Source organism: Rhizopus delemar, genomic scaffold, assembly GCF_000149305.1.
Source record: "Rhizopus delemar RA 99-880 supercont3.1 genomic scaffold, whole genome shotgun sequence".
NCBI lineage: Eukaryota > Fungi > Mucoromycota > Mucoromycetes > Mucorales > Rhizopodaceae > Rhizopus > Rhizopus delemar.
Window position 1 is genome coordinate 4,103,990 of NW_027137827.1, and position 24,439 is coordinate 4,128,428.

General features: G+C 36.2%; 11 protein-coding genes across 11 annotated transcripts; 4 read left to right on the forward strand and 7 right to left on the reverse strand.

Moving 5' to 3' along the window:
- Positions 1 to 762: 762 nt before the first annotated feature.
- RO3G_01584 (uncharacterized protein) lies at positions 763 to 1,672 on the reverse strand (the record flags this gene model as incomplete). Its single annotated transcript, XM_067656175.1, has 3 exons — positions 763 to 952; positions 1,033 to 1,057; positions 1,522 to 1,672. 3 exons carry the CDS (start codon positions 1,670 to 1,672, stop codon positions 763 to 765), a joined length of 366 nt encoding a protein of 121 aa, XP_067512276.1.
- A 123-nt stretch (positions 1,673 to 1,795) lies between these two features.
- Positions 1,796 to 2,587, reverse strand: RO3G_01585 (uncharacterized protein; the record flags this gene model as incomplete). Its single annotated transcript, XM_067656176.1, has 1 exon — positions 1,796 to 2,587. The coding sequence occupies one exon, from the start codon at positions 2,585 to 2,587 to the stop codon at positions 1,796 to 1,798; it is 792 nt and encodes a 263-aa protein (XP_067512277.1).
- Positions 2,588 to 3,690: 1,103 nt separating this feature from the next.
- Positions 3,691 to 3,804, forward strand: RO3G_01586 (uncharacterized protein; the record flags this gene model as incomplete). The annotated part of the gene is made up of 1 exon (XM_067656177.1): positions 3,691 to 3,804. One exon carries the CDS (start codon positions 3,691 to 3,693, stop codon positions 3,802 to 3,804), a length of 114 nt encoding a protein of 37 aa, XP_067512278.1.
- Positions 3,805 to 4,730: 926 nt separating this feature from the next.
- RO3G_01587 (uncharacterized protein) lies at positions 4,731 to 5,578 on the forward strand (the record flags this gene model as incomplete). Its single annotated transcript, XM_067656178.1, has 2 exons — positions 4,731 to 5,022; positions 5,205 to 5,578. The coding sequence occupies 2 exons, from the start codon at positions 4,731 to 4,733 to the stop codon at positions 5,576 to 5,578; spliced, it is 666 nt and encodes a 221-aa protein (XP_067512279.1).
- Positions 5,579 to 6,006: 428 nt separating this feature from the next.
- Positions 6,007 to 6,434, forward strand: RO3G_01588 (uncharacterized protein; the record flags this gene model as incomplete). Its single annotated transcript, XM_067656179.1, has 2 exons — positions 6,007 to 6,308; positions 6,407 to 6,434. The coding sequence occupies 2 exons, from the start codon at positions 6,007 to 6,009 to the stop codon at positions 6,432 to 6,434; spliced, it is 330 nt and encodes a 109-aa protein (XP_067512280.1).
- Positions 6,435 to 7,597: 1,163 nt separating this feature from the next.
- Positions 7,598 to 8,026, forward strand: RO3G_01589 (uncharacterized protein; the record flags this gene model as incomplete). Its single annotated transcript, XM_067656180.1, has 1 exon — positions 7,598 to 8,026. One exon carries the CDS (start codon positions 7,598 to 7,600, stop codon positions 8,024 to 8,026), a length of 429 nt encoding a protein of 142 aa, XP_067512281.1.
- Positions 8,027 to 9,022: 996 nt separating this feature from the next.
- RO3G_01590 (uncharacterized protein) lies at positions 9,023 to 11,272 on the reverse strand (the record flags this gene model as incomplete). Its single annotated transcript, XM_067656181.1, has 1 exon — positions 9,023 to 11,272. One exon carries the CDS (start codon positions 11,270 to 11,272, stop codon positions 9,023 to 9,025), a length of 2,250 nt encoding a protein of 749 aa, XP_067512282.1.
- Positions 11,273 to 12,628: 1,356 nt separating this feature from the next.
- RO3G_01591 (uncharacterized protein) lies at positions 12,629 to 12,793 on the reverse strand (the record flags this gene model as incomplete). The annotated part of the gene is made up of 1 exon (XM_067656182.1): positions 12,629 to 12,793. One exon carries the CDS (start codon positions 12,791 to 12,793, stop codon positions 12,629 to 12,631), a length of 165 nt encoding a protein of 54 aa, XP_067512283.1.
- Positions 12,794 to 13,369: 576 nt separating this feature from the next.
- On the reverse strand, positions 13,370 to 15,849 carry RO3G_01592 (uncharacterized protein; the record flags this gene model as incomplete). The annotated part of the gene is made up of 3 exons (XM_067656183.1): positions 13,370 to 14,302; positions 14,365 to 14,957; positions 15,150 to 15,849. The coding sequence occupies 3 exons, from the start codon at positions 15,847 to 15,849 to the stop codon at positions 13,370 to 13,372; spliced, it is 2,226 nt and encodes a 741-aa protein (XP_067512284.1).
- Positions 15,850 to 16,280: 431 nt separating this feature from the next.
- Positions 16,281 to 18,148, reverse strand: RO3G_01593 (uncharacterized protein; the record flags this gene model as incomplete). Its single annotated transcript, XM_067656184.1, has 2 exons — positions 16,281 to 16,711; positions 16,810 to 18,148. 2 exons carry the CDS (start codon positions 18,146 to 18,148, stop codon positions 16,281 to 16,283), a joined length of 1,770 nt encoding a protein of 589 aa, XP_067512285.1.
- A 4,208-nt stretch (positions 18,149 to 22,356) lies between these two features.
- Positions 22,357 to 23,767, reverse strand: RO3G_01594 (uncharacterized protein; the record flags this gene model as incomplete). Its single annotated transcript, XM_067656185.1, has 6 exons — positions 22,357 to 22,752; positions 22,807 to 22,935; positions 22,998 to 23,140; positions 23,200 to 23,306; positions 23,379 to 23,529; positions 23,590 to 23,767. 6 exons carry the CDS (start codon positions 23,765 to 23,767, stop codon positions 22,357 to 22,359), a joined length of 1,104 nt encoding a protein of 367 aa, XP_067512286.1.
- Positions 23,768 to 24,439: the final 672 nt, after the last annotated feature.

Below are 24,439 nucleotides of genomic sequence, written 5' to 3' on the forward strand. Positions count from 1 at the left end.
AGTCAACTGTTAGTAGATATTCTAGAAAACTTTTTTCAAGTAGGACAATAAGCACAGGTAGCAGGCCTACAGTAGTCTCCAAAGTAACAAAGCGGTTAATCAAAAGAAAGGTCATCGAAGGGGTTCTAAAGACTGCCAAAGAGGTACACCGGGAGTTAGTTGGACTTGGCTATGATATCTCATACAGTTGTTGGAATAATTGTTCGAATGTTTTGCAATTTTATACGTTTTGCTTTGTATCTCTGCAGCCAGATACGATAGAGCTACGTACGATACCTCATTAAAAAGCGACAGCTTTCGCATATAACATATAAAACGCTAGGGGTCTGGAATTATTTCCATATATAGTAAGACCAAATTGCGTCAAGCATATGCATTCGAACAATTTTTCCAACTCAATGCATTCTATAATAATGATATTTGTCATGTTTTGACATGTCAATAAGATAACAGTCTTATCATTCTAAGCTAAATCTTTACAAATGAGTTTGAATAAGAATAGATCCTGATAATTACCAACTGCCCTGAACAGTCAAGTTTCACTTTCATCTCAACAGTTGATTATTTACATCAGTTTATAAAATTTTTCTTATACATGTCAAATCATATCGGTCGTAACTATCTCTTGTCATTTAATCTCAGGTCTTGCTCAAACTAATATAAATAGCCTTGGAATCTTTCTTTAATAAAAGTATTGGACTTTAGAACTATTGTTCGGTCTCGTTAATTCTTCTTTGTTCATATTTTTATACTTAAAACACTTCAACGTCCAATGCCAAGATGTCCAGTTGTCGGGTTAGCATGGAGTAGTTCAAACATGTCGTTTCGAAGAGCTTCAGGCAAGACGGGGCGGGAACCAAAGAAGAGGACACCGGACTCGTCCGAGAAGCCAGTCGGTAATGGCGCAGCTCGTAGCTCTTTGTTTTGCCAAATATGAAATAGAAGACAAAAACTACAAAAAGACGATAGTTGTGAAACTAAAGATTATGTATATATGACTTTATTAATAAAAAATATTGAGGATATTTATACTTTTTGAATGTCTGGGTCTTTACCGCTATTTCAATTGATCGGTTAAAAGAATGATATGGAATATAAGGAAGGATAGTGGATAATCAATAGCCGCTGTCTACTTGACGAATCAAGGGACAATGAAGTAATTAAACTATTGATCTAACGATAATTATAGAATAAGATTGAACTGCCGTTGTTGTAATCAGGTTCTGATATAGTCTTTTAGAACGCTGGTAGGACAACAGGGCAAGATTGGCTATTGCAGAATTCTCACGTTTATTAATAGAGATCTGGTTAGACTATAATTCTGTAGTATCCAAGTTTATCCATGAATATTCACTTTATTAGTTGTGTGGATACAACACTCTTGACAGAACGCATCGTTGGATTGAGATGAACTGAGATCGAGAGCCGTAAGTGAACACAGGTCGGGAGCCGTAAGTGGACACAGGTCGGGATTGGAGATAGGATAGCGACTTAAAGCGTCAGGACCAGAATTTTCTTTACCAGGTCGGTAAATGATGGTATAATCATGTTGTTGCAAGTAGAGAGACCATCGAGCGAGGCGGCCACGTAGATCAGAGGTAAGACGGATATTCTTGTATATAATGTCATTCTCAACTGCTTTACATATCTCTATTTCTTTGAAAATGTTCATATTTATAATAAATTTCATAATTAATTTAAAATTTTGTTTTATCTTTATGAAATACTTTTATACAATATATGTGAAGAAAATTATCAAAACTTATAAATCTGTACATTGATTTTATTATTTATATTATTTAATTGTTATATTCCATAAAATGTTTTTATTTCTTAAGGTTTTGAATATTTGTCTAAGAGAGTTGAAGAATTGCAGTGCCTGATGATCAGTAACAACGGTGAACTTGGTTCCGGTGAGATAGTGTGCAAACTTCTTGATACCCCAAACGATTGCAAGAGCTTCGACCTCGGAAACACCATAATTACGTTCGTTGGGTGCTAAGGAGCGAGACGCGAAAGCAACAGCATACACACGGTTATTAGCCGGATCTCGTTGACACAGCATTACCCCAATACCAGCCGTGCAGGCCCCATCGGTATGTAATTCGAATGGCCGTCCAAAATCAGGGGATCGCAAGACAGGAGCACTGAGCAGTGCTGATTTGAGTGTGTCGTAAGCAGATTGGTGTTCGTCATTCCATGTCCACACCGTATCGCGTTTAAGAAGAGTGTTCAGTGGTGCAGAAATAGCCGAGAAACGACTGATGAAACTGCGGTAGTAGCCAGCAAGTCCAAGAAAGGAACGCAGCATTTCCACATTTGTTGTAACAGGAAAATCGGATACAGCACGGATTTTGGCAGGATCAGTTTTGAGGCCGTCAGGTGAGATAATGTATCCCAAAAATGAAATCTCTTGACTAGCAAAACGGCATTTCTTGAGATTAGCAGATAGTTGGGCATCGCGGAGCCGAGAGAGAACAGAGCGAACGTCCTTTAGGTGTTGATCAAAAGACGGAGAGAATACCACGATGTCGTCCAAGTATACCAAGCAGATCTGCCATTTCAAACCAGCTAGAACCGAGTCCATGAGGCGCTGCATACAGTGGGTGGACTAATTGTCCCAGTTGTTGTAAACATAGTTATTTTCTATAAGATATCAGTTGTATTAAAATAATAACGATACACAAAAATTAAACTATGATTGAACAATTCCACACTGTCGTGTTTGGTCATTAATGATGTCTTTATTTATTATTTTATTATTGATCTCAGTCCAGCCTACGTCAGACTATACAATTAATAGTCAGACGATATAATCCAGGGTTCATTCTAAATTATTAGTTCCTCTCCTTTTTCTTACTTAATAAATAGTAGTTGTTAGCTATTGACTTCTTACTGTTTTTACATTATAAGTACCAAATATCATACACACTTTTCCAAATTTAGAACAATAAGATCAGTATTTGTCATCCTAGCGAGTCTAATCAATTGTCAACCCCAAAAGTAATTAGATCAAAGTTAATTGACTGGTTATTATTTCTATTGTTCAACTTCAGATGCATATATTAGAACATCGACAAGCTTTAGCTTAATCATTGGTTCTTCAGCACGACATCGTTGCCGAGTCTATATCTTTTATATCTACGCTCACAAAGAATATAAATAGATGCCAACTTTTTATCCATTAAACGGGGCTCTTTTGCAATATAAAGAAATCTGCAATAAAGAAGGATTTTAATTTTATATTGCTGCTATTGTTTTTTTGTTTAATTTTTTTATTTAATCTTACGATTAAAACACCAGTGTTTGAACTTTTTTTACTTTCGACTCCATAACTCGACCAATTCTTAGGCTATGCGGGTAGCTCTATAATCGTTAGAAAGGCCGCAATCCGTACTACATCATATCAGAAATTCAGAGTTCGGAGATTACGCAGTTTGAGTTAATCAGCAATAGAAAAAAACCACTGCACTGGGACAATTTTTCCGCTACCCGCTTATTTTGCAATGCATTCCAAACATCGCTTTCTTATCAATCAGAAATCACCGGAATTTGCATACCAACCTTGTCTATGACAATCTATGACTCATACCTTTAATGTAAAGTATAAATAGCCTTACGTTATCTTTTTTTTTACAATATTCTTAGTCTCTTTCTATACTGTACTTTCTCATCTTTATCTTGCCTCAAATGGCTCGTACTATCAGCAAATCTGTTCAAAATCAAATCCAATTGCTCTTGGCTAGTAACATGACATATGAACAAGTTATGGAACGCATTCCCGGATTGAAAAATCCACTTTAGGTAGGTATGCCAACAAGTTTTTTCCAGACCGGATGAAGGCAGCCCCTGGTCGAAGAGCAACTATTGGTGAAACTACCAAGTCATACATCCGTAGACAAGTAATAAAGGGTGAATTCAAGACAGCCAAAGCAGCACATCAATATCTGAATGGTTTGGGGTATACTATTGGTTATTCTGGGATCTTAAAACTTCTTAAAAGTATGAACTTCAGAGCTAAAATTAAAGCCAAGAAACCTCTGCTTAGTAAACAGCACAAGGAACGACGTTTAGCATGAGCTATGGCTCACAAAGACTGGACAACCGATGATTGGAGGCGCATGGTGTTTGGTGATGAGACTAAAGTCAATGTTTTCGGGTCAGACGGTTGCAAGTATTACTGGAGTCGACCAGACGATGCATTGCAGCCTCATCACTTAGATTTTACAGTAAAAGGTGGCCAAGGAAGTGTTATGGTATGGGGTTGTATCACTCACGATGGACCTGGGTATGCTTGTTGGATACATGATGGGACTATGAAAGCTGTAGATTATGTAAATACAGTTGTTGGAATAATTGTTCGAATGTTTTGCAATTTTGTACGTTTTGCTTTGTATCTCTGCAGTCAGATAAGATAAAGCTACGTACAATACCTCATTAGAAAGCGACAACTGTCGGATATAACATATAAAAAGCTAGCATTACGGAATTACTTCCGTATATAGTAAGATCAAATTGCGTCAAGCATATGCATTCGAACAATTTTTCCAACTCGATGCATTCTATAATGATGATATCGTTACCGCCTCTCACATCACTAATACAGCACTACTAAATGATGTAATAATGAAACAACTCTTTTGCTTTTAGTCAGAGCTTAAAATATATAAATAAGGCTGGATTTTGCAGTGTTTCCCATCTATCTCGTACAGCCTATACTTCTTTATATCATGGTATATACTTTATCTCGTAGCAAGCAAGAAAGCATCCGGTCGCTGTTGAAAAAGGGTTTATCATACTCAGAAAGCATGAAACGTGTTCCAGGAGTATCAAGGTCCACTTTGAGCAAGTACAAGGACTTGTATACACCTGAACGTACTCGAGGTCATGCTGGTAGAAAGACTACTATAAGCTCAACAACAAAGAATTACCTGAAGAGAGAGCTTGTAAATGGTTCACTTAAGACTGCAAAGGGCGTATGGTCATATTTAAACAGTATTGGTCATAAGATAGGCTATTTTGGTACAGTAAAAATGCTTCATAGTATGGGCTTCAATGCCCAAATTAAGAAAAAAAGCCTCTCCTCAAAAAATGTCACATGGAAGCTAGACTAAAATGGGCTAAAGCTCACAAAAATTGGACAGAAGATGACTGGAGACGTATAGTGTTTTCTGATGAGACCAAGATTAATGTTTGAGGTTCAGATGGCTGTAAGTACTTTTGGAAAAGACCTAGCGACAAATTGCAACCTCATCATCTTGACCTTACAGTCAAAGGAGGAGCTGGCAGTGTGCTGCTTTGGGGTTGTATGACATGGGATGGTCCTGGATATGGCTGCGCAATTGAGAATGGTACTATGAAAGCATCAGATTATGTTCATATCCTGTCAACTACACTGATGGACAGTCTGAAGTACTATGGTTACGAGCTGAAAGCTATTTATTTTCAACAAGACAACGATCCTAAGCACACATCAAAGCTTGCTCGTGCTTGGTTTAAGAAAAATGGGTTTAAAGAAGAGCATACTTTCAGTTGGCCTGCTCAAAGTCCCGATTTGAATCCTATAGAACATCTCTAGCACCATTTAAAGTTGAGGCTGAGCTTATATGAAGGTAGGGCTAAAGGAGTGCATGATCTCTGGTCTAGAATCGAGAAAGAATGGAACTCTTTTACCAAAGAGCAATGCCAAGCATATATCAAGAGTATGTCAGCTCGTTGTAGAGCAGTTATTAAAGCTAAAGGCGGTTATACACGATATTAAATAAAAGATGATTCAATTGGAAAAATTGTTCGAATGCATATGCTTGACGCAATTTGATCTTACTATATACGGAAGTAATTCCGTAATGCTAGCTTTTTATATGTTATATCCGACAGTTGTCGCTTTCTAATGAGGTATTGTACGTAGCTTTATCTTATCTGACTGCAGAGATACAAAGCAAAACGTACAAAATTGCAAAACATTCGAACAATTATTCCAACAACTGTATCTTAGAAACTACCCTTATGGACAGCTTAAAGTACTATGGATACAATCCTGAGGATATCTATTTTCAACAAGATAAAGATCCTAAGCACACTTCGAAGCTTGCTAAGCAATGGTTTGTAGATAATAACTTCAACAGTGATAATATCTATAGCTGGCCAGCCCAAAGTCCCGATTTAAACCCTATTGAACACGTATGGCATCACCTTAAACTCAAGCTGAGTGTATATGATACTAAGGCTAAAGGTGTACATGAGTTATGGGAAAGAATTGAAAAAGAGTGGAATAATTTTACAGTGGATGAGTGTAGACGATATATACAGTAAGGGACAAAATCAGTCCGTTTTTTGGTTTTTTCGCAATGCCTCTCCGATAATTAATTTTAGAGATCCGCTTTGCTGACACTAAATACGCATGTAGACTAGACAAAGATATTGGTGTAACCTAATTGCTTCTAGCTGCATTTCTTCTGTAGTTATGGCGGAAAAAGTGATTTTCCGTGATTGCTGCTAACGCCCGATTTTGCATTAGGTCCCGTATCTCCAGAAACAGTCACTGGATTGACTTGAAATTTAGTTTGGTATGTCTTATGACGTCAGTGAACGCTTACGCGTTCTCATATTTTAGCTCATTTCATTTTTTTACATTTTTTCTTTTTCCCCATTTACCTCATTTCAGAGTAGCCAAACATGCCCAAATTGAAAACATGTTGAACCACTCCACTCCATGGAATGTAATTCAAAAGAAAGTAGGCTGTGGAAAGTCCATGATTCGAAGAATTTTGAGATATTTGCAGATAAAAATTTGAGAATTAAAAGGAGATCGTACTTGAAAACTAGTGAATGAGCCTCTATGTAACCTCTTTATTAGATTTCAAGACGAGAGAGAGAACCCATTTAATCAAACTACGCCTTTATATAGGAAATAAAATTATTCAGGGACCGAAGTGAGTTCAAGGTCAATTTTAGTATTGAACTTGAATAATATAAATATTGTATATGGTTAATATTGTAAATGAGTCTTAGAGAATATGTAATATATAATATTATGTATTCAGTACTTGTTATTTTTTATATAAGATTTGAGTAATCTCATACGAATAATAAGTATTTAATGGGGTAAATACGACAAATTTCAAGGAAAACCAAGATGCAGTCAAAAAATAGCGCGGGTAGACATCGTTTACTCACACCTAGGGAGGAAACCAAAGCAGCTAGAGATATAAGACTAGGCTTATCTAAAAGCGCAGCTGATGCCTCCTTTGGCGTTAAAAAACCAGATCGATCAGTCAATCCAAAATCAATTACTCGTACTTTCAAACGCAAAGGTCTAAAATCCGCTAAAAAAAAGACGGCACTTCCACTTAGTAATGACAGGCAAAAGGCGCGATATGATTGGGCAAAGGCTCATAAAGACTGGTCCGAGACTGATTGGGAACGCGTTGTCTTTTCTGATGAGACAAAGATCCAAAAAAGAGGGTCTAATGGTCTAGAATACGCTTGGAAAGAGGATAATGCACCTTATCGAGACCATCACTACAAGAGGAAACATGCTTATGGAGGAGGCGGGGTTATGCTTTGGAGTTGCATAACTATACATGGAGGGGGCTACATGTCCTGGCTACAAAGTAATGTAAATGGTAAGCTATACACATCAGTACTTGAGGAGGAATACAAGGAAACATTGAAGTACTATGGCCTGCAAAGTAGTGACATGATCTTTCAACAAGATAATGCAAGCATCCACTGTGCTTCAGCTCCTTCAAAATGGTTCCAAAAGAACAAGGTTAAGCTACTGAGTTGGCCAGCATACTCTCCTGACCTTAACCCAATTGAAAATGCATGGGTCATGCTTAAAAAGAGGGAACAGATGACAAGACCACCCCCTTACGTGATTGAGGCTGACCAAGCATTTTTTGACCGGGTTTCGAAGCTTTGGTATGACCTAGCAACTCCAGAGTACTGTAGAAACCTTATTCAATCCATGCCCCGTCGAGTTCGGGACGTAATCCAGCGTAAGGGCCGTGATACCAAGTACTAATTAAAATTCAAAGAAATAAAAATCCGTTATTTTCAATATATCTTCTCATAACATGTCGGAAACTAAAAAATACCAATCCCGACAAATATTATCAAATTTGTTGAAAAAAGAGGTAAATTTTTCGTCAGCAAAGCGGAGCTCTAAGTGCAATTCCCGGCGTGACATTGCGAAAAAACCAAAAAACGGACTGATTTTGTCCCTTTCTGTAGATAGCATGCCTGACCGTTGCAAAGCAGTTATTAAAGCTAAAGGGGGACATACCCGCTATTAAATAAAATTTATGTTCAAACGGAAAAATTGTCCCAGTGCGGTGGTTTTTTTCTATTGCTGATTAACTCAAACTGCGTAATCTCCGAACTCTGAATTTCTGATATGATGTAGTACGGATTGCGGCCTTTCTAACGATTATAGAGCTACCCGCATAGCCTAAGAATTGGTCGAGTTATGGAGTCGAAAGTAAAAAAAGTTCAAACACTGGGACAATTAGTCCACCCACTGTAGTAGCGGGAGCATTCGTGAGTCCGAATGAAGACTAATCATTAATTATAGAATATTATATTAAATTATATATAATCATTTATATTATTTCTTAAACAAGATATGGATATTTTAATATCCTAGTAGACATATTTTTACTTCTAGAAAAAAATTAAAAATCAATAATAATTTATTTTTTATTTTTATCAAAATTTAGCTTTTAATTTATATATTTATATTTTTATTAAAGATTAAAAAAAGGATATCATATAATAACAATATATGTTGATTGAAAATCAACTAGCAGATATATAACTTATAATATAAATAGATAATTATTTATAGATTAAATGTCCCGCAACGGGAGTGAGGACTTCCCTCCTCAGATCTAGGAGCCTGTGACGACGATTTGCTTGATGATGAGATTTAGATACCATCATTAGATGGTTTTGGTCGTAGACCTAGTAGAATCAATTTATTGATTTTTACATTAAATTATATACAATAATTAATTAATAATTAATGATTATTCCTCAATGGCATACGGACAAATTCAAACAACCCACGACGACAAACAAAAGCTGATTTCGGTTTGTTTGATTGGTCTAATTGTATTTGCCAATAACTTGAAGTAAGATCAAGAGTGGAAAAATATTTGGCATTACCTAAGCTATGCAAGGTGTCGTCGATACGTGGCAATGGGTACACGTCTCTAGTAGTGACGTTGTTCAAACGTCGGTAGTCGATGCAGAAAGGTGCTGTACCATCTTTCTTTTTGACGAGTACCACAGGTGATGACCATGGAGCGTTACTTGGTTGAATGATTCCTTGTTGTAACATGTCGTCGATCAGCTTGCTGATTACATCGTTTTCAGCAGCGGATGCCCTGTGTGGGGGTTGTGAGAGCGGCTTGTGATCACCAGTATCAATATGGTGCTGTGTTCGCGGTGTTACAGTTGTTGGTTTGGACTTGAAACAATCCCCAAATTCGGACAGAAGGTTGGTTAATTGGGATTTCTCCGGATCAGGTAAACTGGAGCTGATGGAAGTAGAAAAGTCCATAAGCGGCGCAGGGCTGGAGATGGATGGAGTTTCCATTTCTTGATGGTCCTGGTCATGTTTTACAGTCGAAACCTCAAAAACAGTAGGAGAAGATGGTAAGTACTCTAGGAAAGCAATTTGTTGTCCTTTATTAATAAAATTTATATTGGTACTTAGATTAGCCATTTTAATTGTGGCAGCTCCAGCAGCATCAAATCGAACAATACCAGCAGCAGCCGATAAAAGCTTTTCCGCAGCGAGATTTCCAGGAGTAGACACGAAGGCTAAAGCCTGAGGAGTGCCACGAACTTGTAAGTGCGCATGATGATGGCCTGGAAGACGAAGATTTTCAGCAGCACGACAAGGAATTTCTTCGGTCGAGTAGCGATCATTTGAACCAGGGAAACTGATCGTATTGTTTGCTGTGTCGATAATGGCTTTCAGGGTTGCTAGATCAGAATATCCAATTATGATCGGATATGAAAGGTTCTCGATAACATGGCAACGCAGGTAGACAGGAAGTTCTCCTAGGACAGCATTAACATTAACAGTTCCAAGGGAGCTTGTGTTTCGATTATCCGCAGTGGTAAAGTTGACCGAAGCCTTTTTGTCGGGTTCTAGTCCAAGCTGAGCAACTAGTCGTGAGTCGATGGCGGAAATACTTGCACCAGTATCAACCAAGGCTTGTACGGTTGTATCGAGGAGCCTACAAGATAACCGAGGACCACGGTAAGCTACGGACGGTTTGGTCATGTATGTCAAACTGCAAATGACATCGTCAGAGGAAGGTTCACTGGATGGATAGTCCGGGCTAGCTTCTTGATTGGGCTGTTCTTGCAGGACTTGTACAGCTTGACGGGTCGACTTCTTGAAGCAGCGTTTGGTGAGATGACCTTCGGCACCACAGTGACCACAGATGGGTACGCCAGGTCGGGCCCAGCGGCGCATCGGGTCAGATGATGGTTTTTGGCGCACGGGGCGGTGTTGATGTCGGTCGCCCTTCTTGGTAGGCCGGTGTTGTGTGAAGGCATCTAGCTCCATAGGAGTGGGGCCATTGAGATCCGAAGCGGGAGGTGCCATCGGGAAAGGCGGTTGGGCCACCATTGGAGGAGCTTCAAACAACAGGTGGTCATTCCCCAAAAAGAGAGCAGATTCCCTAGTGGCAGCAGCGACAGCTAAGGTTTTCCATGTATCTTCAGGCGCGACGATGCCCAGAAGAGCAGTTTTTAACTCATCTCGCAAGTTAGAGAAGAAGATATGGCGCAGCACACTGTCGGGGAGTTCATGCCCTTGTGGGAAGTCAGCAACGACGGTTTCAAAGAGCATGCGATATTCAGCGACACGTCTTGTACCTTGCTTTAAAGTTTCCAACTTGCGACGGCAGATGGTCTTTTGTACGTGAGGGTCCACTCCGTAGACGGAAGCAAGCTTTTCAACAATAGTTGGCCAGTGAGTGAGATCAACGGTTCGCATTAACCAAGCAGAGGCTTCATCAGGAAGGTATTTCAGGACTTGGATACCGCGGGAGACACCGTTAAGGCCTACAGAAGAGGCAGCAACCTCGAACTGTCTTAACCAGGTTTCGATATTCTGACCCTTCTTATATGGTTGGATCAACAAAGTAGCGTTGGCACGATTTTCAGCCAGGAGACTACGCAGTGTAGAGCGCAGTTGTACGTTGTCTTCTGTGAGAGCATGGATAGAATCTTGAGAGGTTTGACGAGGCATAGTAAGTTATTGAGTAGTAGTAGTATGTGTTTTAATCGTAAGATTAAATAAAAAAATTAAACAAAAAAACAATAGCAGCAATATAAAATTAAAATCCTTCTTTATTGCAGATTTCTTTATATTGCAAAAGAGCCCCGTTTAATGGATAAAAAGTTGGCATCTATTTATATTCTTTGTGAGCGTAGATATAAAAGATATAGACTCGGCAACGATGTCGTGCTGAAGAACCAATGATTAAGCTAAAGCTTGTCGATGTTCTAATATATGCATCTGAAGTTGAACAATAGAAATAATAACCAGTCAATTAACTTTGATCTAATTACTTTTGGGGTTGACAATTGATTAGACTCGCTAGGATGACAAATACTGATCTTATTGTTCTAAATTTGGAAAAGTGTGGAATTGTTCAATCATAGTTTAATCTTTGTGTATCGTTATTATTTTAATACAACTGATATCTTATAGAAAATAACTATGTTTACAACAGTATGGGCGCAGGGAAAGAGCAGCTTCTCCACCATAAAATAAGTCTTGAAGTCGGGGTTTGATAAGTAGCCTAAATGGACAGGAGACTTCAAGTAGGAAAGAAGAATAAAGTAGCTTATTATTCTAGATTTAAGATAATGTTTTATTCATATAAAAATGTGGGATATTTATAGGTTTCTGTGTAGTAACCGCAGTAGTTGCGTAGTAGTTCTGCGGTGCTTATTCCAATCGATCTGAAGTGGTTGCCGTAGCAACGGCTCGACCTGAGTCTGTATTTGAGAATGAATTGAGGCTCGTAACACGACATTAACTTGAGATTTTTTAAATCCCACAAAACCCTTCAAGTGTGTGCCTGTTTTTAAAATGTTATTACTCCGCAGTCATTACATGAAAATCGGAGTTTAAACATTATCCAAGTACCCTATCACCGTGGCTTTCAGATGAGGTATGGCATGCTACCAATTGCTGTACTTAGTACTCGGTGACAAGCAAAAAACGAAAAAAACCAAAACACTTGAAGGGTTTTGTGAGGCACTGTATTGCTAATCTTTCACATAATTAAAATATCACGTAAAATAACGTTATTCAAATCAGTGAGGAATTCCCCAGAATAAAAGATAATCTATGACAGACATACAAAAGAACAAATGAAAAGTTCTCATAATCATAATTAGAGATGACACTTGCTAAAGTACCTAGAGATTAGAAGAACGATCATAATACAAGATATCAAGCCACTCACTCATTAAGATATAAATACCTGCCTTCAATTAGAATAATTTTTACTTTAACTTAAACTGAAATAAAGATCAGCCTCAAAAAGTATACAAACTGTTTCTCGATCTTTGTTTTTACCTTTTCTTTTATCTTTTAAACCATTATACAACAGCCACTACCCCCATCGAGATTTCGAGCACCGACACCAGCAAAGGAAGTATTACCACTTACGGACGGAAGGTGACTGATAGGTAAAGAAGGACGGATAGGACTAGCACCAGTACCTTGAGCAGAAGTATCATTTGTAGTAGGATTCATGTTTAAATAGATTTTTGCTTCTCCACCAATGTAAAATTTAGAGTCTTATAAAGTTTGAGATAGAAAATATGAGCTTGGTCAAAAATATGTTAATCCTTTATTAAATAAAACATTGACGAGTATTTATATTTGAGAGAGTTTGATGATCAGTTGTTTAAGAGATCAATTATAAGAATAATCAAGATTAAGATATGTCTTTTACATCTTGATCATCCTCGGGCCATTTATTACTAGATCATCAAACTTGTCGGACTTTATCTATTACAAACTGTTTTTTGATCTTTGTTTCTACTTTTTTCTCAATTACTTTTACCATTATACAACACCTGGTGCATTATTATTCATTTACAGAAATGATGAATAGTAAAGATCATGACTTATTTACTGTTCATGTTTACTTTATAGAATGAATCTAATAATGATAGTTTTATATAAAAAGAAGAAGAATATATTTTATTTAATAAAGATTTAAATTATTATCTTTTATCAATTTTAATATACTTCTTTTAGTTGTGATTATTCAATGTCCGTTATGATCAGACTCTGTTCTACAACATAATCCCCTCCCAGGTATAACTAATACCGTCTAGATCTTTTAGAATTTATATTGCCATTTAATTTATTACTACTTGTTGTAGAAAAGTGGCTGTTTTCATTAAGTTCTGTTCTGGTCTTTCGTTTGCCTGTATGAGAAGTATTTATTAACTTCACATTATTAGATTTTCCTTTATTATTTTGAAGGTCATATCTATATTTAATATCTTCAGGAGCTATACCAACTCTTTGCCAATATTCAGTAATGAATTTAGGATCGGTAAAGTTAGAGGCAGGCTCCCAGGTATCATCGCTCTTATCATAGCCTTTCCATATGCACTTATAAAGATATTTGCCTTTAAGCTTTTTATGTGCTAAGATGGCTTCTGCCTGATAGAATTTATTTGTTGATATAACTTCATCTTGTGAGATGAGTTTTAACGCAGAAGGTGGGTAGTTTTTAGATAATAATTCACCCATTTCATCTTCTAGTACATTCGATCCTCCTTGAGTAATTCTTTTTAATTTATAAAGTCCTTCATAGTTAGGATCTAACTTGCTGGTTTTAATATTTACTTTTACCATTACATAGCTATTTTCAGGGATCGTAATTAGTTTATGTGACGCATCAAACTTTTCCTTCTGATTGTTTGTGATTATTTTTGTACGTTCATATATGGCAGGGAACACAATCTCCGTCATTCTTTTTATATTGAGAAGGAGTTGTTTATTTATTTCTTCTTTAATTGCCTTATTTTTTTCTTTGCTAAAATCTTCAAAGTCATTCATGTTACGACCGTACATTAAAGTGAAGGGTGGCGTCTTAGTATGTTCATTATGTTTACCATTCAAGTAGAGTTGTGTAGAAGGAACATATAAATCCCAGTCTGCTTTAGCACCCTCGATTTGTTTCTTTATTGCATTTACAGCAGTTTGTACCCAACGTTCACTTACTCCATTAGCTCTGGATGATAACTAGATATGAGTCTATGGTCATAACCAGCATTTTCAGCAAGTAATTGCATAAGCTCATTTACAAATTCACCACCATTATCATATTGAATTACATGTGGAAAACCATAATGCGAGAAGACATCGATTAAAGCTTTTACAATCGTCATAGATTGCTTATCAGGCAAGGATTTCAATACGCAATATCGTGTAGCAATGTCAACCATAATCAATAAGTAATTGGTGCCATTCAAGGAAGTTTTCATGGAACCAGCTAAGTCAATGCCCCAACTATCTCCAGGTAACGTGGCAGTAATGGGTCTTAGAGGATTATAACCCTTTTTGATTATGTTAAATTGTTGGCATGGAATACAACTCTTAACAAGTTCTACGGCTTCATTTTTCAGATTGGACCAGTTGATACCTTTACGTTTTAAGGCATGGTAAATTGCATCAGAATCAAAGTGTCCTTTACTGTGCTCACGTAGAAGAAGTAGTTTACGTTCTTCTGGATCCTGAGGTGTCATGTATTCACCTTTGTCTTCACTAGGTAGTTTTACTGCTACTCTATTCAAAAGATGAGGCTTATCCCCTCCCAGTCCATTGACAGGATCTTCAATTTCATATAGACGAGAAAATGTGTCAGGGAGAATATTATCTACACCTGGTAAATGAACGACTTTAAAATCATATTGGAGCAGTGTATCGAATCAATTTATGAGCATAGCTTTAGCAATCTTTTGCGTGTGAAGATAAGTGAGTGCCTTATGATCAGTATACAGGGTAAATTTGTTTCCCCATAAATACTTATGGAACCTCTTCAGAGCATATACAACTGCTAATAATTCTCGTTTAGTAGCTGAATAGTTACGTTCACTTTTAGGTAAAGTTTTAGCTATCATAGAGATATAGTATACTTTCCCATTTATCTTTTGATACAGAATGACACCTATACCAACGTTAGAGGCATCGGTAGCGACATAGAAAGGTTGATTCATATCAGGGTATGAAAGAATTACATTTTCTAACAATACTTTCTTTAAGTTGTCAAAACATTGTTGGTGCTTATCATTCCATAACTTAATCAATGATTTTTCATTTCTTAAGGCATCCAATGGAGCTAATAATGCGGATGCTTTAGGAATATGAGGACGGAAATAATTTATGAGTCCACAGTATCTCATTATATCCTTTCCAGTCTTGGGGACAGGAAATTCTTGCACATTAGCAACTTTACGAAGGTCAAGAGAAACACCTTTAGGGGATATTCTGAAACCAAGTAAATTAATTTTGCGTTGAAAAAATGTACACTTATCAGGATTTAACTTGAGATTTACTTTAGTAAGTTTATCGATTACTTGCTTCAAGTGTTGCTTATGCTCTTCAATGGAAGTAGATGCTATAACTATGTCATCAACAAAACATTTAGCAAAGGATATGTTTTCTAATGCGATGCTCATAGTTCTCTGCATTACACTGGACACATGCTTTAAACCAAAAGGAGTACCAACAGGTATATACTGTACAGAGTTCCAAGAGAAAGCTAATTTGTGTGCATGCTCTTCATTCATTTTTAAAGAGTTAAAAGCAGATTTAAGGTCCAAAGTGGAATATACAGTTGCTCCTTTCAATTCTTCAAATAGCTCAGAATTTTAAATACAGGCATTCTGTCAATTGATTTTAGAAGAGCATTAACATGTCTGGGATCATGGCACACACGGTAACCAGTTACTTCACCCTTAGCATTGGTCTTCTTTACTACAGCCAAACCTGAGTTCCACTCGGTGTTAGTAGGGGCTCTCTTGATTACACCATTCTCCAGTCATTCATCTATCTGATCTTGTACTATCTTATGATATGCTAAAGGCACAGGATAGGGACGTCGATAAGATGTGACACCTTCAGGAGTTTCAATCGAGACAACAGATTCCGGTATAGTGCAAAAGGAACCTTTAGGTATTGCTTGATTTAATTGAATTAATGGTTTAATATAGTTTAATGCTTATTGATATTTATTAGATGAACTAGCGAGGCAGTTCTCTAATTCAGACATCTCGTCATCAACTTTATTCAAGAGTTCACTAAAGTCATTGAATATATGTTCAGGTACTTTGGAATTGTCTAAAGATACTTTACTATCATCCCATTTATAAGGAAGACCAGTAAGACCAATACCAAGTTTACTCATAAAATCAGTACCAATACTCATATCATGATTATTTGTTAAATTCATTACTTCAAAGGTATGATTAAAACTTTTTCCATTACATTTAATGTTTACTTCAGTTAAACCAATTCTCTTAATAGTAGAGTCAGAGTCAGCTAACTTTATGACATTATTATTTTTAGGAGGAATAATTAAAAAATTATTTTGGAAACAAAATTTTTTATTTATTGAAGAAAAATTTGCTCCAGTATCCAAGATAGTGATGGCTTTTCTATTGTTTGCAAGTATAGGAAAAGTTATAAAATTATCATTAATACTTTTAAAGTCTCGAGTAACTATTAATTCTTTTTCTTTTTAGACTTACAGTCAAGTGCCATACGGTTCAGAGGGCTGTTTATCTCACATTCATCCTCTTCATCGGATACATTGTTGTCTGTTCTTACGGCCATGCGGTTTATGTGTACAGAATTATCCTTATTGCTGCTATTATTTTTAGCTTCTAGAAACTCTTTACACTTATGACCTTGGAACCATCCCTTATGACAGTAAGTACATGGCTTGGGCTTGAATTTTCCCTTATTAACCATAGGGGTCTTGAACTTGTTGGCGAATACTTTACTAGTTCCAAAAGGAGCTTTACTAGTATTACCATTACTACGGGGTACGCGTTCATCTTCGTTCATGGGACGAGCACGTTTATGAGGAGTCTTGGCAGCAAAAGCAGAATCTTCACCAGAGGCCAATACCAAGTCGATAATTTGATTAATCGAACTAGGTAAACGAGAAACAAAGTGAGACGAGATCGCTAATTGTGTGACAGACTTGACGGATGCTTTTAACGAAGCAAAATACGTGACAGCAAGGGGAGTGCTGTCTTCCATACCAGCTTCACGACGCATCTTCTGGAAGCGGTTTGAGTACTCCCTGTTGATTTCGTAGGCGCCTTGACACATGGAACCAACTTCGACCATCAATAAGAACTTACGATAAGTGATGTCAAAGTCATCCAAGACCATAGGGCGGACTTGCTTCCAGGAAAAATTCTTTTCTAACAGGGCTTCCCTACACCAAGAGACTTGATCAGGATTCATACAGAGCGGCAGCAAACGTTCCCAGTTGGAATTCAAGGCTTGACCATGAGCGTGCAAGACAGTTTCAAAGGTATTACGGAAATCATACGCACTGTCGTAGCACTCAGCCTTCTTTCTCCAAATAGCATCATCTTTTAACTGAAGCGTAGGCAGATCATTTGGAACCACCAAACGAAGAGAAAGATGACTTGAACCCTCATCAGGGGTCTTCACTTCTTCAAACATGGTGGTGAACGACTTGAGAGCCTCCTTTGCTATATTCACCTTTTCTTCACACTCCTTGAATTTTTGGTGGGCAGTAAGAGCAGCAGCAGGGTCAGAATCATCTTCATTAAGAACCATGTATTCCATGAAGTGTATCTTGGCCTGTTTCTTTAAATTTTCTATGATTTGTGCCTTGCGCCTTACGATGTCAGCAGTGGATTCCATCACCTTGGGAGTAGAAGTGGCAACATCAGTTTCCATGGAAGTGGGCTCAGAGGCATACTTGCTGGCCATACTACCTTGAGGTTCAGAAAGAGTAGAAGTCATATTAAATACCACAGAGCTTTGACTTTCTGGTGTGCTTGTCACAGTAGGATCAACAATGGGAGTTTCTTGAGGAATAGACATATTTCCGATAAAGTTTTGAGAATTCAAAAAGTAAAATGTTATGTTCTGGTAAAGTAATTAAGGAATAACAATAATAAACCAAAGAATGCTTTTTGAGGTTGAACTTTATTTAAGGCAATCTTAATGTAATAAGTTGTTTTGTCAAGCCAGAGAGAAAAGAGAGAAAGAACCGGACAGGAACTAAGAAGCTTGGATAGACAACTAAAAGAGGACAAGAGAGGGTGGCGTTAAGGGCTTGAAGGTGTGAACTGCAAATAGGACTTACAATAGTTGATAAGCAAGAACGAGACAAAGATAAGTAAAGATAGGAATAGACGGATAGTCTAATAAAGGGAATAATACTTAATAATTGACTGATATTTATTTAAAATAAAAGATTATGGGTATTTATACTATTATGAGGAATGTAATTTAATAAAAGATTTAACTTGTGTTATTGAGCTCTCAGCTAAAGAATGTTAAGGGACAATAGGCTTTGATCAATAAACCACGAAATTGTTTTGATTTAAACGTTCAGCTGTTTTTTTCTTTAAAAAAAATCTGTAACTGAATACATTGTTGTATTATAATGTACACAACTACTTTCTATCACTACTTTCTATCACTACCTTCCTTCTGGTGGATTTGCCAGCGATAGACTTGATGGTGTAGAGCCCGAATACCAGCCAAAACACGGTACAAGGAGAATGGCCACCGAAACCTTGTATCATCTAGAGAATATTTCTGATATTTTTATAGCGTCCGAGGAAGAAGAGGATGAACTTTTAGCTACAACAAAGGCTATGTGAATTATGCTGAGATTCACCAGATTCACTCATATACATTCGCTAGATTCACCACCAACTGTGGATTTCAATTAGAACTTAACAGATACATTTATTTACTTTTTCTTTTCTTTTGCAAGAACTAACTTCGTTTACGCTTAGTCCTTCACTAATTTATGTAGAAGCAAAAAGACACCTCGCTAATTTATGATGGTTAATTCGAGGATCGGATTGATCATCAACGCTTATTTACGCTAACCATTCTTTTAAAATGGTAAAAGATAATGTAACTTTAATGAAATAATTAGATTGATTTTATTCAAGCATTCAGTGTGAGGGCATTGAAGCTGGGGTTGTAGAACAGTAACTGATTGTAGTTGACATCAATAAATATAAGCCTTAATACAAGATCATGAATAAAATAAAATAAAATATAAGATTATTAAATAAGATCATACAATCAACTCCAATCAATCATACTCTCGTAGAATATGTATTGTATTCATGAGAAGCTCTTTGATAAGAAGAAGTATCAACTAAAATAACAAAATCCAATCCAATGCCAGAAATATTGCTAACCTTTCACATAATTAAAATATCACGTAAAATAACGTTATTCAAATCAGTGAGGAATTCCCCAGAATAAAAGATAATCTATGACAGACATACAAAAGAACAAATGAAAAGTTCTCATAATCATAATTAGAGATGACACTTGCTAAAGTACCTAGAGATTAGAAGAACGATCATAATACAAGATATCAAGCCACTCACTCATTAAGATATAAATACCTGCCTTCAATTAGAATAATTTTTACTTTAACTTAAACTGAAATAAAGATCAGCCTCAAAAAGTATACAAACTGTTTCTCGATCTTTGTTTCTACCTTTTCCTTTCTTACTTTTACCATTATACAACAGTTTCAGCCTTGATTCATGATTATATTTTTTTCAATTTTATCTTGCATCTCTCGCTTTCTTTTGCGGCTTGAGAAAGATGACTTGTTGTCTCTTTAAAATGATTAGTTAAAATAATATGTACTCTAATACATAATAAACACTAATTATACCCAATGTAATTGATTCCATCAAGGTTTCCGAACAATTTATCGATAATAGGAACACAAACATTACCATTGTACCATGATTCTCGTTATTGCATCAGAAGAGGGTTTGGGTTTCTCTCGTATAAATGCAACCTATTCTATTAGTCAATAGAATTTTTATTTGAATTCGATAATATTAACTTACATCGATTTGACTGCATAACATAGTTTAACGATATAAAACCCTTTTTCAGAAGAATAGTCAGAGTATCTTATCTTTGCATACTTCAAGAGAACCTTCTTTTACTTTCCTGAATCTCTTTAAACAACCATATATTGCAGCAGTTATACCTCAATGAATATTGATTTATCAGTTACCTTATTTGCAGATAGATATTTTTACTGACAACGGTATATAAAATGGTATCCTCTTCATCTATCAACGTTTCTCAATACCTTTTTGTTCAATTAAGCGCTCCTAAATATTCTAACGAACATGTGGCCAATACGCTAGTTTGCAAACGAAATGGAATTTGACGATTGATATTCCAATATTGCTATTCATCATGCCAATTGGATCAAACATCAGACTCACGTTAATAAGAGAAACGCTACTGCTGTTTTCCATATGTCTGAAGAGGTATTGAAAGTTTTTTGTTGCCAAAGGAGTCGCGATACTTCATAACTGAGCACAGTAAAACAAAACGGTAGAGAAGCAACCAATATATCAGTATCAAAAGGCTTACCTCCTGATGAAGCATCTGAATCAAATGAAGCCTTCCATCATTTTTTTTTGTAGGGGCTAGAAAGCCAGTTTTATTGAAATAAAAAAATGAGTAAAGGTATGTATTAGACAGAGGTGAACTTCTTGACTTCGGATAGACAAAATAAAATCAATCAACTTGGAGATGTGCGAGTATCATACTAGTGAATGCAATGCGCCTTCCATCATGTCCTTTTAAGTTGTTAAAAAGTTGTGAGTGATGCAATATATGGTTGTTTAAAGAGATTCTCAGAATACAGTATTTGCCCTTTAATGAAAGATGATAAAGTGGAAATGCTAGGTTTCTGTACTTTAGAAATATTTTTAGTCATGAGTCTGATCTTTATGGGGCAAGTAGGTTATGTCTATCTATTTAATGCTTCAGTAGGAGCACTTTTCAAACAAGCCAAAATATTATAGAAAGCGATGGAGAGCGGAAAAAGAGCTTGCAACTTGAGAAAGCACTATGGGCAGATTGAATTTTTATTTTTCGCACAGTAGGATTATAAAACCAGCAATGTGAGATCCATTATGCATAAATCGACATCGCGGGCACTGTATCTAAAGCATATGATTTTTGGCGTCACCATGTCCTCAAAATGAATTCAAATAAAATGAAAGTTGTTAGTTATCTAATTGTATCCTACATTCTACTCAGATACTATTTATGATAGGGTAACAAGTCGTTTTACCTTTAATTACGCCATTCAACATAAACTTCATCTCTCGAGTAAACTTTAAAACAGTCGATAATAAATCTACAATAGAATATATTTGCAATTTTGGTTTCACAAACGAAAGCACCATATCTTAGCTTGTCCAGTTCATCAGATTATAAAGAATATCTGCAGCACTAAGTTTAACATATTAAAGACTTTAGTTAGTACTGGAAAAAAGGGAATGAGCAAAAAGCTCTCTATAAAACTAATGTAAATTTTATTATCTACCAGGAAAAAAAAAAAAAAAAAAAAAAAAAAAAAAAACTCAATATGGAATTGACAAATGATTTATGAATGTACACTCGCATTATTGAGAAGATAGAAGCTTAAAAAATCATACAAAGCTAAAAAATAACTCGTATGTGAAGATCATAGTTCTTACATTTGTAAATTATACTTACCATTAACGTTCAAATAATTTTCAGCAATAAAACAGCTTCAGTAACAAAGTTTGAAGCAGTAACAACAATATCGACCTAGCTAGCACTTTCCTTCATATTAGTATAGTTGACTTTCTTGATCCCTGACACCATGGACTCAGATACTGTGTACTGCCAATTAATCGTATTATGATTCCTATTATGTTTAAATTTAGACGCTTCTACATTGTCTATCATTATCAGTCTGATAGGCAAATAAGAAGCCAATAGGAATGATTAATATTCATTACTGACATAAAAGTTAAAAGAAATACTGAAAAGTATATTTGTGCTATTATAGAATGCTTGGTAATAAACAATTATGTAGCCAGATGCAACTCATTCGCCAACTGACAATAAACGCCCATAGAAATTAATGGTAAGCAGTCAGATAGATAGAAAAAAAAATTTGTGTGAAATTTCACTTATTCCATGTATAATTAACAACGTAAATCTTTTTATTATCATTTATAACTATAGTTTAATTCATTTACATTTTATGCAGTAGTAGCTTTGAAGCGATAAACTTTTTCATTACCCTTGAATGGTACACCCAATTCGATAAGCTTACTAAAAGCAGCAGCAAAATCTTCAAAGAATTTTTCTTCATCTTTTGCATACAAATCAAAGTATTTCTTGAATTCTTTATCATTGTACATGTATATTTCAGCAGGCAACATCATCACATCCGTGTTGTTCTTATCGACCCACTGCCAGCCACCATTAGCTAAGGATTTCTTAATCCAGGTGCGAGTAGAAATGGCCTTAAAGTATTCATTAGAGAACATGGTAGGTGCTTCTTGCCATGGCCCTTCAAATCCACTGCGTTCAGGATGACAGCGACCCAAGGCGTGTCCACCTGTTAAGGCAACAATTTCTTGGTCGTTAAAACCCTAAATGCATAAAGTTAGATATCCGAGAAATGGAAGTGATCTGTGTAACAATACCATTCTATAAAAAATATTGCGAATATGATCTTCTTTCTTTGTAGCATCAGGAAGACGACCATCAGGAGTACAGCTCTTTGCATCTAGTACATCTTGACGACCTGGTCTCCAAGGAATGGTAGGACCGCCCTAAGGTTTGCGGAACACGCATGATCAATTACCCTGTGTACAACTCTTTTTTAATTTCTTACCAATTCTTGAACAGCACACACACCAGCTAATGTCCAAAGGTCACCGTAACTAATCTCTGGATATTTTTTATGAATTTTTTCCAACAAGTCCCGAGCAATAACTAAACCATTATTAGCTGCATGAATAGATTCAGGTTCAAATCCTACAAGAAAAGACAAGTTCGTAAAGAGAGTTTCAATATATTTTTGTATGAATACTTACTCATAGTGGCACCATTACTTCCACCCGTTTTCGTTTCTACATCATATGTACCAGAAGCATGCCAGGCAAGACGAACAAGAACTGGTCCATAAGAACCATCATCATAACTATTTATAAATTAAATTCCCATGCTTTTATTTTATTTTATTTTTTTCCCATGAAAGATTACGTGAACTTACTCTGGGTTTTCGTCAAGCATTTCAGCGATATCCTTATAAATGGCTTCATAGTCAATTTCCTTCCTCGTTGAAAGTGCAGGAACATGTTTTGTCTTGATAGATTGAGCAGAAGTATAGTAATAACCACCAGCACCACCGAGTGCGGCTAAAGCTAGTCATAATTAACTTTATTATTTTCGGTTGGACATAGACATTCCCTGAAGATACTTACTCAAGAATAAGAAACGACCTGAGCCCCCTTTCTTTGAAGCACCGGTCGTTGTTGTATATCCTCTATGATGCATGATAGATGTCCGCATCATATTTGAGCCCAAAGATGAACCGAGAAGGGATCGAGAGGCTACGCGAGAAAAGACGCTTTTTGAAAGAGTAGAGGTAATATGGTTCATTGTAAGAAAAAGATGCTTGAGCGAGAAAAAATAACATTCAAAAATTTCTCTTTTTATATCGTTCCTGAAGTTGAAAATCTTAGTAATATGATCATCCAATAAGATCACTGATTACTAAAGCCAATAAAAGCTCAGTTACTACCAAATGTTTCTAATAGCGCATGCTTATTAAATTCGTTTAGTTTTGTCTTGGTGTGCTTTTGATTATTGTATATTGTTAGAGTATGGCTCTATGTATAGAGAGAGAGATCATTTATATATGTTATTGTCAAGTCAACAAAAGAGAGCTGTTGAGTAAGGTAGATACGGAGGAAGGGGAAAGAAAGAGAGAAAAGAAGAAAAAAGAGATTGAGAAAAATGTTTGCTGTGTCCACTTTTCTTAAGTAGTTACAGTGCCTCTCATTGTTCAAGTGACTAATAAACCAAAGCATGAGTTGTACAACATGAAATGCAAGGAAAGTAGTAACACAATATTAATTCATTATTACTGGTTACTTTCCCTTTTCAGTTATTAAAATGTATTCATGAGTATTAGTAAACAAGTTAACCTTTAAAAAACATGAAGCAGTACCTTGCTACGTATTCTTTACATTTACTGTTATTGAATTAAACTTACTGCTAAAAAAAGAAAGTTTGGAAGTGAAAAAAAGATCTAAATTTTGTCACCTTAAA